The sequence below is a fragment of the Herpailurus yagouaroundi genome, unplaced genomic scaffold, assembly GCF_014898765.1.
Source record: "Herpailurus yagouaroundi ecotype Mexico unplaced genomic scaffold, PumYag 140, whole genome shotgun sequence".
In the NCBI taxonomy this organism is placed as follows: Eukaryota; Metazoa; Chordata; class Mammalia; order Carnivora; family Felidae; genus Herpailurus; species Herpailurus yagouaroundi.
Genome location: NW_024412395.1, coordinates 46,620,809 through 46,633,708, shown reverse-complemented (window position 1 = coordinate 46,633,708; position 12,900 = coordinate 46,620,809). Strand labels below are relative to the sequence as shown.

Here is a 12,900-nt window from a genome sequence, read left to right as displayed (position 1 = left end):
TCCAAATCATCAGGATACTCGTGGTCAGGACAGACTTACATCAGTTTTCCATTCTTCTCAGTTCACTTTACGGTCAGTGCAGCTGCAGGGTTTCCAGCCTCTAGTTGGTGACTGCTCTCCAGGTTCATCCTCTGCAGAGTTGCTGTAGTGTCTTTGTGACATTAATGTGACCACTGCTTCAGAACATCCAGGGGACCTCCTCTAAAGCTTTACCCTTACTTGGAGATCTTTCAGGAATTATTTCCATCCAGTTTTCCAGCTTTATTTTCTCCCACAATACCACATTTCTACATTTCTGGATCTACTTCCCTACTCCTCAGTCAACACCTACCATCACTACTATCACATGCTACACACATAGCTACATGGATATTCTGCCCTTTCTGAACAAGCCATGCTCTTGTACATGACTTGTACACGACTTTACATAGGGTATTTTCTTTTCCTGGAATGCTCTGCCTCGTACAACTCTAGTCATCCTTTAAGGCCTAGCTTAATGGCACCTTCATATATAAAGCCTGTTTCTGAGTCTTAAGAGTTTATTTTGATTTCTATAATACTTTTTTTTCATACCCTTATGCATTTTCCACCCATTTTCATTTCCCTACTGCTCCTTATGGCAACAAGACATTGTGTCTCATATATCTATGTAATTCTGATACCAGGTACATTTTCTAGCATGCAGAAATGACTTCTAATTATTGAACAAATGAAAACTGTCAACAGTGAAACAGACTAAGAAAACATTTTTTCCTTTCATGGAAATTTATTTGAGATCCCTGAGCTTCCTTCTAAACATAATATAATCATATTAGGATCCTGTACTAATCAGAGATTTACGTTATTAGAGGTTTTATATAATAATAAAGTACTCAGAATTTCATTTAAATGAGGAAAGTATACATATATATATGTGTATATATATACACATATATATATATACACACATATATATATATACATGTATTTGTATATATATGTGTGTGTATGTGTATATATATATATATACATATACATGTATATATATATATATAATTTCCATTTAAAACCTGAGAAAAGACTAAAAGATAGAGTCAGAAATATTTTTATACAGTGCCGTTATAACACATGTTGGGATTGTAACCAGTTTTATACTTATCTTTACTTTGGAGGTCAAGATATCTTTATGACAGAGGAACAGAAAAAGTATTACAACGCAATGAAGAAACTTGGATCCAAGAAACCACAGAAGCCTATACCTCGGCCAGCAGTAAGAACTACTCATCTTCTTTAATATTCTAAAGCCTTATTTCCATATGATGAAATTGGCAGTGCTCGGGATGAGAACATATTGGGTGATAATCACTAATATGTAATATGCCCTAATTGTAAAGTTCATTGTTTAATACAGTTCACAATCACTACACTTAATAAAAGTTACTAAGTTCTTAAAAAGGAGATAATGTTCTTACAGTTTGTCAATTGAAAACATCTAACTTGGAGGTCCTAATAACTGCTTCCAAAGCAGCCTTCATACTCCTGCTGCCACCCGCTGCTGTCAGGAATGCACCCAATTTTGTTACATGGCACTTTTTGCCATTTAAATATGAAGTCTGGGGGCGCCTGGGTGGCGCAGTCGGTTAAGCGTCCGACTTCAGCCAGGTCACGATCTCGCGGTCCGGGAGTTCGAGCCCCACGTCAGGCTCTGGGCTGATGGCTCAGAGCCTGGAGCCTGTTTCCGATTCTGTGTCTCCCTCTCTCTCTGCCCCTCCCCCGTTCATGCTCTGTCTCTCTCTGCCCCAAAAATAAATAAACGTTGAAAATAAATAAATAAATAAATATGAAGTCTGGAGGGGTGCCTGGGTGGCTCATTTGGTTAAGCATCCGACTTCAGCTCAGGTCATGATCTCCCTAGTGAGTTCGGCCCTGTGTCAGGCTCTGTGCTGGCATCTCAGAGCCTGGAGCCTGCTTCGGATCCTGTATCTCCATCTCTCTCTGCCCCTCGCCCCCTCTCAAAAATAAATAAAAACATTAAAAAATTTACAAAAAAAATATGGAGTCTGGAAAACTGCATCCTGCCCTATCACTTCCCTCTATGTTATTTGTTCTCTCCATTTGTAGGACTAGAAAATATTCTTAACCTTTTTAGAAAGGAAAAGTGTGTCATCAAAATAGTTTGTTTCACCGAATACACAAAGATGAAAAAGACTTATTTAGAATGCATATTCTGTAGAGCTTCATAATAATAATAGTGATGGATTATGTTCAAGAGCTGTACTCAAACTTATCTATCTTCTTAGATGGGTAAGGAATAAGGAAACTGAGGCCCCCCCAAAAGGTAAAATATTGTACCTAAAGTCATAAGCTTATAATTGCCAGAACTGGGACTTGACAAGGCCTCGTGAATACTATAAATGACTTCACATTACCATATTTTTAAGAGTTTTGGAGTTGAAGTTGGGGACAGTCAAGGGGAGATGTAGGGCAGGATACACAGAAGGGCATAAACCTGCTTTACTGAATATTTTGTTTAAATATTATATTTAAGAAAAGGAAACTTGGTCAACTCATGAAATTGATTTTCAGTAACCTGTGAAATTTTGTATTTTTATTCTAAATTATTAAAAATTTATTTCCCTAATAGAACTATATTTAATGGCCATATAAGTAATCTTTAAAAGTGTGTGACTCCTGAGATGATTGTTAATAATAAGACAAAAAACAAATCATACATTTTTGTTGAAGCATGAAGAGGTGAAGAAAGTGATAGTGAACACACAGACACACATAGTTAGAAGAGGTATAATTAAATAGAAAATGAATATTTTTAAGAAGGGAGAGATGGAAATCAGATATAAACCAAAATTCCTGAAGTACTGATAAATGAATTAGGGTGTTCATCCATCTAAAAGTCTGTCTGTATCAGCTCACTTTTTAAATCTTCATTATTAGTTGTCATGATTTTTTTGTAAAAACTATCATAGTTATTTGAAATCAAGCAAAGCCTATACATATTAACAGCCAATTGTCACCAATTTATGTTTTATTGAGTTTTGTTTTTCCATGGAACTTAAATAAACCAAATATGTTTTTTCTTCTCATATGACTTTTTTCATTTCCTTCTTGTATTTTAATGTGAAGAGAAATGTAGCATGAAAAATTATTTGGAGTAATGTGAAAAGGGTGTAGATCTCATGGCCATATATGGAAGGACTTCACCTGCAATTTTAATGGATCATTATTTATGAAATATGCATATTAACCCTCTCTCTTCTTCTTCTCTCTTTCTAGAACAAATTCCAAGGAATGGTCTTTGATTTTGTAACCAGGCAAGTCTTTGATATCAGCATCATGATCCTCATCTGCCTCAACATGGTCACCATGATGGTGGAAACTGATGACCAGAGCAAATATATGACTCTAGTTTTGTCCCGGATCAACCTTGTGTTCATTATCCTGTTCACTGGAGAATTTGTGCTGAAGCTCGTCTCTCTCAGATACTACTACTTCACCATAGGCTGGAACATTTTTGATTTTGTGGTAGTGATTCTCTCCATTGTAGGTAAGAGTGGTTTAGTTACAGAGGGGTACAGTTGTAGGTAAAGTTCCCTAAGGTCTGACAGCTGTGTAACATGGAAATTAGATCTGAGAATGATAATGTGTATAATCTAAAGTTTACCACTGCTGTTCATTTTCCTCTAACTGAGGAATGTTGGTATTCAAGAGTAAAAAAAAAAAAACAATATATTTGGAGACTTCAGAAATAACCTTTGTTTGTAATTAGCACATTTCATGTGTGGGATAACTCTTCATAGTAACTGAGTATATATAACCTTAAATTGCCATGACACTGTCTGAGATTATTTAATTTGTTGGATTTTCCAAAAATCTACATTGGTTTATGACATTATAGAATGATTGAATAAAATTCTGTAATCTTTAATTGTTAACATTAGGGAGTGGGCCCAAATATTTAGCAAAAGTTTATACACAATCTTGCTGTTTTCCCACCCCTTGCAAAGATAAAGCATTCATATAAGCCTAAGATATTCACTGTTTAGCTCATGTGTATATTTTCCACAGGCATGTTTCTGGCCGAGCTGATAGAAAAATACTTCGTGTCCCCTACCTTGTTCCGAGTGATCCGTCTCGCCAGGATTGGTCGAATCTTGCGTCTGATCAAAGGGGCGAAGGGGATCCGCACGCTGCTCTTTGCTCTGATGATGTCCCTTCCCGCCTTGTTTAACATCGGCCTCCTGCTCTTCCTGGTCATGTTCATCTACGCCATCTTTGGAATGTCCAACTTTGCCTATGTTAAAAAGGAAGCTGGAATTGATGACATGTTCAACTTTGAGACCTTTGGCAACAGCATGATCTGCCTGTTCCAAATTACCACCTCTGCTGGCTGGGATGGATTGCTAGCGCCTATTCTTAATAGTGCACCACCTGACTGTGATCCTGACACAATTCATCCTGGAAGCTCTGTTAAGGGAGACTGTGGGAACCCATCTGTGGGGATTTTCTTTTTTGTCAGTTACATCATCATATCGTTTCTAGTTGTGGTGAACATGTACATCGCTGTCATCCTGGAGAACTTCAGTGTCGCTACTGAGGAAAGTGCAGAGCCCCTGAGTGAGGATGACTTTGAGATGTTCTATGAGGTTTGGGAGAAGTTCGATCCTGATGCCACCCAGTTTATAGAGTTCTCCAAGCTCTCTGATTTTGCAGCTGCCCTAGATCCTCCTCTCCTCATAGCAAAACCAAACAAAGTCCAGCTCATTGCCATGGACCTGCCCATGGTCAGTGGCGACCGGATCCATTGTCTTGACATCTTATTTGCCTTCACAAAGCGTGTTTTGGGCGAGAGTGGAGAGATGGATGCCCTTCGAATACAGATGGAGGACCGGTTCATGGCATCGAACCCCTCCAAAGTCTCCTACGAACCCATCACGACCACTCTGAAACGCAAGCAAGAGGAGGTGTCTGCTGCTATCATTCAGCGTAACTTCAGATGTTATCTTTTAAGGCAAAGGTTAAAAAAAGTATCAAGTGAATATAACAAAGAGGCAATTAAAGGAAGGATTGACCTACCTATAAAAGAAGACATGATTATTGACAAATTAAATGGAAACTCCACCCCCGAAAAAACAGATGGAAGCTCCTCTACCACATCTCCTCCTTCCTATGACAGCGTAACAAAGCCAGACAAAGAAAAGTTTGAGAAAGACAAACCAGAAAAAGAAAGCAAAGGGAAAGAGGTCAGGGAAACTCAAAAGTAAAAAAGAAACAAAGAAGTATCCTTGTGATCAATTGTTTACAGCCTACGATGGTAAAGTCTAAGTGTCAACTGGACTCCCAGAGGAGGTCTATGCCAAACTGACTGTTTTAACAAATACTCATGGTCAGTGCCTACAACAAGACAGTGACCTCACCATCACTACAACTCTGTGAGTCAGGGTATCAACAAGATTGACAAGAGGTTGCTGTTTTCCTTACCAGCTGACACTGCTGAAGAGAAACTCAATGGCTACCTAGACTGTAGGGATAATTGTGCAAAGTGATCATTGTAACTACACCAAACACCTTTAGTACAGTACTTGCATCCACTCTATTTTTAACTTCCATATCTGCCATATTTTTACAAAATTTGTTCTGGTGGATCTCCTTGCTCCCTAATTCATAGTTTATTCATAATACTATGTCACTATTTTTGTAAATGCAGTTTAAGTTGAGAAAAAAGTATATAAGAGCCCTGTGTTCCTCCTCCATAAATCTCTTAAACAATGAGCAAAAGTGTTTTGAGAGATAAAATTCTTGCTTAAAACCAGAAAAAAAATATTCTAATGTCAATAAGTTCAGGTACTTCCATTTTCTAGAAGACTTTAATTTTGAAAGTGTTTTGGTCTGTTACATTTATTTACATCTGAACAGTTATGTGCCTGTAAAGTCTCCTCTAATTTTTAAAGGATTATTTTTATGCAACAATTGTTTCAGCAAGTGCAAATTTTATTCTAAGTTCCAGAGCTCTATATTTAATTTGGTTAAATGCGTTCCAAAAACAAAACAACAAAAATCTAGAAAAGTGTATCTAAAGTGTCACTTTAGAATAGTTGTCCCACTTTCTGCTGCAGTATTGCTTTGCCATCTTCTACTCTCAGCAAAGCTGATATTTTATGTCAATTCAACACCCCCTGTTATGTAAATAGTTATTTTATCCTGTGGTGCATGTTTGGGTAGAAATATATATGTATATGTATATATAATGTATATATATACATATAGATACACATATCCAGATCAACAACTTCTGTTAAGTCAAATATGTACCACAGTGTATATGTCTTTTGCAATCTTCCAACAGGGATGTATCCTGTACCATTCATTAAACATAAATAGTTTGAAGACTATCACTAATGCATGTTAGTATTGCCTATGCTGCTCTATTCTACCCAATTCATTCTTCACAAGCCTTGGTTAGCAGTCACATGTTGGTAGAGTGAATTCAAACAGCTCTATCTAGTATGTCAAGCAGAATAGCTTGCAGTTATTTAAAAGTACCTTTACTTTTGCATTTTTAATTCAACTTGAGTGTCATATGGTGTCTCTCTATATTTCAAGGAAACACACTGCGTACTGCCTATTGTCAAAACCTTGTGAACTTTTGCTAAAAATATGTCTAAAACTTGTTTAAATATAAATAATGTAAAAATATGATCAATTTTATTTGTTGCATTTTGTACATAAGAAAATTATTTTCAGGTTGATGACATGGCGATTTATTTTACTTTATGCTTTTGCTTTTTATTTTTAATCACAACTCCAAACTTTTGAATCCATAAGACTTTTCAATGGATAATTTCCTAAAATAAAAGTTAGACAATGGGTTTTGTGGATTTCTTTGTTATAATATATTTTATACCATTCCAATACGAGAGACATTGTCAAAAATTCAAACATGGATCATTTTTTACCAACTATGGTTGCCTCAATATTACCCGTTATTCATGGAAGTTTTTTTTTTTTTTACTCAAACTTTTGTAGTATTTGCTTATGCAGACTAGTCTTATTTTTTTAATTCTTGCTACACTATAGCTATTATAGAAATAACACAGGCTCTGTCCTTTTTAGCCATGAACAAAGTGGCAAAGTTGTGCAATTACCTAATATGATATAAATTTTTGTTTTTTGCACAAACCAAAAGTTTAATGTTAACCTTTTACAAAACTATTTACTTGTAGTGTACTGATGAACTGCATGCAGGGAATTGCTATTACTAAAAAGAATGGTGAGCTACATTATTATTGAGCCAAAAGAATAAATATTTCATTTTTTATATTTAATATCTTGGCCTCTGTTTTTTTTTATTGATGGAAGTTTAAAATATACATAATTAATGAAACCCGTACTTGATCTGACATTTGTATACATAAAAGTTCACATGGATTTTACAACAACCTAATGTATGGTCTACCAAACAGTACTACAGAATAAAAGCTATGAAAAGCAGTTTTTGTGAACTTTTTTGTGTGCAAAAGGATCAAATCCACATGTTCCAACTTATGGTTTCTATAACAATAATAGTCATCATCGATAATAGTTGTCAATTCCAAGTCCTTGCCTTGGCTCAGTTCTTCTCAGTGTTCCCTATACCATCTCCAAACTTCTTGGTAGCTAACAAAGGTTACATACATTGTTATTTAAATGTGTCTTACGAATTCCTATTTATAAATGTAGTATTAATTATAGCATTAATGATTGAGAATTTATGTTAACTATTTTTTTCAGGGCCCTTGGACTTATGTCATGTCAAAACCAAATGTTTAGTCTCAGTGGAAAATCCCAGTTGTAAGGCATATTTATTTGAAGACGAAGTGAATTTAAATATGCATTTCATAATTTCCTCAACACAAATGATATAAGCTGACTTCATTGGAATTCATGGGCTCCTTTCTGCCAAAGTCAATTTTCAGAGCCCGCCAATAACAGAGAGAAGTCAAGTATTACTTTGCAAAACCCATAGCCTTTTTATGCATCCCATCATATAATCTTAACCAAGTATTCTATTAATTGATATGCATTGCATCTAAATGATCATCTTCCAAAATAGTCACAAGAGCCTTCAGTTGAAACAAACAAACAAACAAACAAACAAACAAACACTTTAAAAAATATACCTCTCTAGCTAAAGGATATTCTGAAAATACTGTTCAGAATATTGAGCTGTTAATGTAAGTTGATAGATTTTTTAAAATAACTAATTCCACAAGAAAAATCCTTCTGTTCTGTTATTGAACTTCATGACAGAATTCTGTTTAAAATAATACATTAGAAATAATCCACTTAGACACAGATATTAAACTATGAAATTAAAGAAACTTAAACCCACCAATGGCTGCCCTATATAGTAAGGGAAGAACATTTGCATGCAGGAAAAAAAAATGGGTATTCCAGTTTAAAAATATTACAGGGAAAAGATAATGGCTATGTAAATTAGGTATTTACAAGTTTTCAAATAACTAGAATACAGTAAAATAACATGAAAATCATTTTTGTGCATTTCAAACCACTCAGTAGTAATCATAAACAATGTTCTTACTGACCATTTTTGCAGAAATGGAAAATACCAAAAAGACCAGACCAAGTGTTCTAACACTTGTCTTTCAGTATCAGTTCTGGTACCAAATGAGCAATGCAATTCAGGCAGATCAAATTCTGGCCCCTCAGATTCCTCCTCTGTTGAATGGGGCTGTTGTCTCTCATAGTAGGTCTCTAATTTTAAAATTCTATGTTCAAAATCAAATTGTCTAGTCAAACTGAGTAATTTTTTTCTATATGGGTAATAATGAGAAAATATGAATTGCTAATAAACCTTTAAAAGATTATATAACCTTAAATAGACAGAAACGCATTTGGCTTTCACTTAAGCCCCATTAAGAAAAAAGTTTTCTTGTATTCAAAGATTTTATACCACAAAGTGAAGGATTCTTTAAATAACTGACAGGATGGCTATTATTTCCTCTTTACAGTCTTATAGTGTTTTTTTTTTTTAAGTTTATTTATTTTGAGAGAGAGCACAAGCGGGGGTAGGGACAGAATGAGAGGAAGATAATCCCAAGCAGGCTCTGTGCTGTCAGCATGGAGCTGACATGGGGCTTGATCTCATGAACCATGAGATAATGACCTGAGCTGAAATCAAGAGTCAGAAGCTTAACCAACTGAGCCACCCAGGCACCCCAGTGTTACAGATTTCTAAAAGACAACACCTGATATATAACAAAAGTGATTAAAACAAAGTGACTAATACTTTAGAGTTTTACTGTAACATTGTCTAGAGCCACAAGTGTATTTGTTTCTTCTTTGCCATTAATTAACATTTTCCACAAAATTTTAAGTCGGGCTTCAGTCTTATATTATCTAGAGTACTGTTGTTATTACAAAAGAATAAAAGATGCACATAATTTTCTTCTTTTCTTAATTTTTTTTTAGTGTTTATTCATTTTTGAGAGAGACAGAGAGAGAGACAGAGTGCAAGCGGAGGAGGAGCAGAGAGGGAGGCACAGAATCCAAAGCAGGCTCCGGGCTCTGAGCTGTCAGCACAGAGCCCAACACGGGGCTCAACCCCACGAACTGCGACATCATGACCTGAGCTGAAGTCAGACACTTAACCAACTGAGCCACCCAGCTGCCCCTGTACATCATTTTCCTACAATAACATCTAAAACATTTTATTCTTTTCAAAAACTTTTGTTGTTACTGACGCCTATGGATTCTTTTGTTAGCAGTATTTCTTCTCTCTTCTTCTCTCTAGAATCTCTCTGTTCTCCATAATTCAGCCAGTTCACATACTGAAGTACATATCAAAAACCTTCTAAACCTTACATCACCCCATTGCTCAGAAAAATCAATTTTCCCTTCCAATTATGGAGTAGAAACAAATAAACAGACAAACAAATCCCTGCCTAATCTGCCCCTCACCTATTCCATTGCTATCATCCATCACTGGCCATCACTCCACAACTCATGTCCCTTATCCCTCAGAATCACACACTCGCCAGTTACATAATGTTTTGACATCTCTCCTGTCTTGCACACCTACTGTCTTTGCCTGAAACACCCTTCCCTCTTTTTCCCCCCCCTGGCAAATATTTGCTTATCTTTCAATAACTGGTCAAGAAAAATCATCATTTAGGAAGCTTCTTCAGAGTTCCTCAAGTAGAATTATTTCTCCTCAAATTTCCTATTGTGCATCCATGATGGTGTGGCTCAACTGTGCTGTATTAACTCCTCTGTATTTATCTCTTCTTAATAGATTGTAGTACATCCAATGTATGGGACATGTTTCATTAATTTCATCATCCTTCTTTCCTTAGTGACTAGCAGAGTATGTGACTATCAGCATTCAGTTACATTGCTAGTAGAACTGATTCTTGCAGGAACACACAAATATATTTAAGTGCCAAATAATAATATTAGTAAATTTTTTCAGTCTTTGTGGAGGACAATTCACATATTTATTAGCATCTAAATTCAGACAGTCCACCTTTATAATCAGTTGAAATATATACAAACATTTTGGAAATACTATATAGCTAGTAACTATGCCTACAAATAATGTTTTTTTACCTAACAGAAACTACTGAAACAAAAAAAACTTCATTTCATTAACTCTATCAGTGAAACAATTTAATGAGTTGTCTTCAGTAGAAATATTTTGCATAGATAAAAACAGACTTTGGGACTCAGGTTTTATCTCACTATTTTAATCTAGATATTCTTAAACAATTCATGAGTATACTGATAATACACTAATACTATCCTAAAGCCCTCCTATCAAAAATATCTAAAAATGGAGGATAAAATATTGTCAAAAGATCTTTTTAATGTATAACTGGGCTTACAAGAAAGCAAGGGAAAGTCCCTGGGGCTGATGGACAAAGGTAAGCAAGCACTAAGTCAGATGATACTCTGTGGGCCTCTATTGATCCCAGTAACCTAGTGCTTGGTTTAAACTGCCTAGATACAGAATTTTGTGAGATCAAGCCCCATATCCAGCTCTGTGGGAACTGAAAGGACAGTGCAGAGGCTGCTTGGAATTCTCTCTCTCCCTCTTCCTCTGCCCCTCCCCTTCCAAGTTCTCTCTCTCTCTCTTAGAAGAAAAAAAACAACAGGCCTAGGTACAAGAAATAGAAGACAAAGATTTGAATCCAATATGGGTCAGAGATCCCGAATAAATTCAAGACACACAAAAATCTATACACTTTTTTTTTCAAAAAGCTACACACTTAGTAAGAGCATTTTTGAAAATCAATTATTACAAAAGCAAATAGGAAAGCAACTTAGCAAGCACATTTTCTGTCTTGTCTTAGTTCTGAGTTCATGGAGAAAAGTCTTTCTTGAGACTCATAGCTATTGGCCTAGAATTCACCTGGGTTTATGGCCCAAATTTATACTATTTGTCTAGTACAAAATAGTAGAAGCCTAAAATTCAATTTAAAGTAGACACAAGTTGCTAGTGGTTGTAGGCTTCTATTAGAAATTAACTGAAATCCTTTCTGAAAGACACACCTCAAGCCAGGCCTCAACGATTTCCCACACAGTCCAAGAAACATGAACTCACAATAAGAGAAATAACAAAACAAACAATGAGGAAGCAAAGCTGCCAGATGACACAGGGAGAACATATCCATAAATTCTTTGGATATAGGATATAAGTATGTTCAATAACTTTTAAAAAGAGGGATTCAAATATGAATAATGGCAAGAAAGAAACATTATGAGACATACTTGAAGAAGCATACTATGCCTTCTCTAGAAATAAAGAATGACTGAAATTAAAACAATGTGCAAGACTTAAATATCAGGTTACTTAGAACTGAAGAGAGAAGTCATGACTGAGAATCTGAAAAACTTACAAGCAAAATAGCAAAGGCAAAAAGCTAAAATGTAAGAAACTCTTAAGAGAATTTTGGTATAGGTGAGAAGGTGTAAAATGCCTGCAATTCCAAAAGGAGAATTAACATATTAGGGGGAAGGCAATATTTGATTACAAAATGACTAAAAATTTTTATTATTGAAAATGGACACAAATCCTGACATTCAAAAATCATAAAAACCCTAATTAAGATAAAAGAAAACCATATCCAGGAATATCTTAATAAAATTTCAGAACAAAAAGTATAAGAAAAAAATCTTAAAAGTATTTGGTAAAAATGGACACCACAAATTATTGTTAAAATTAATATATGCCCAGGAAAAAATATCTTTTTTTATTATTAATTTTTTTAAATATTATTTATTGTTGACAGACAGAGTGTGAGCAGGGGAGGGGCAGGCAGAGAGGGAGACACAGAATCTGAAGCAGGCTCCAGGCTTGAGCTGTCAGCACAGAGCCCAACATGGGGCTTGAACCCATGAATCACAAGATGATAACCTAAGCCAAAGTCAGACGCTTAACTGACTGAGCCACCTGGGTGCCTCCAAAATATCTTCAAGAATAAAAAGAAATGAAAACATTTGTTGTTGAGAGTTCAAGAATTCTAATTTTATTGTTCAGCAGCATGCTAAAGATAGTAACTTTTACCTTTGCTTAGAATGCTTACTAAAATTTCAAGGGTATACATAGAAAGACAAGAAATAAAACAAAATGATTAAAACTGTACAGGAGAAAAATGAAATATCTTGACATTTAATAAACTCAAAAGTATAAGAAGGAAGAGAAAAATAGAAAAAATAAGAAAAAAGTACAAAATAACCTGGTGAAAATTAATAATAGTCATTCTGCTATGAGTGCTTATTATGTTCTAATCATTTTTCAAATACCTCACATGATAATCCTCACATCATCCCCATTAAGATAAGAACTATGAAGAAACTGAGACATGGAATACTCTTAACTTGCCCAGAATCCATTGCTAGAAAGAA

The 12,900-nt window shown here is 35.3% G+C and overlaps 1 protein-coding gene across 4 annotated transcripts in view; it reads left to right on the top strand.

The window, feature by feature from the left end:
* The window catches only part of LOC121030637 (sodium channel protein type 3 subunit alpha), a 116,277-nt gene extending 108,958 nt beyond the window's left edge, over positions 1–7,319 (top strand). For all 4 annotated transcript variants that reach the window (XM_040475235.1, XM_040475238.1, XM_040475236.1 and 1 more), the window contains exons 26-28: positions 1,145–1,249; positions 3,271–3,541; positions 4,063–7,319. In XM_040475235.1, the coding sequence (XP_040331169.1) occupies positions 1,145–1,249; positions 3,271–3,541; positions 4,063–5,258 (1,572 nt within the window). In that variant the 3' untranslated portion in view covers positions 5,259–7,319. The remainder of the gene's footprint in view (positions 1–1,144; positions 1,250–3,270; positions 3,542–4,062) is intronic.
* Positions 7,320–12,900: the final 5,581 nt, after the last annotated feature.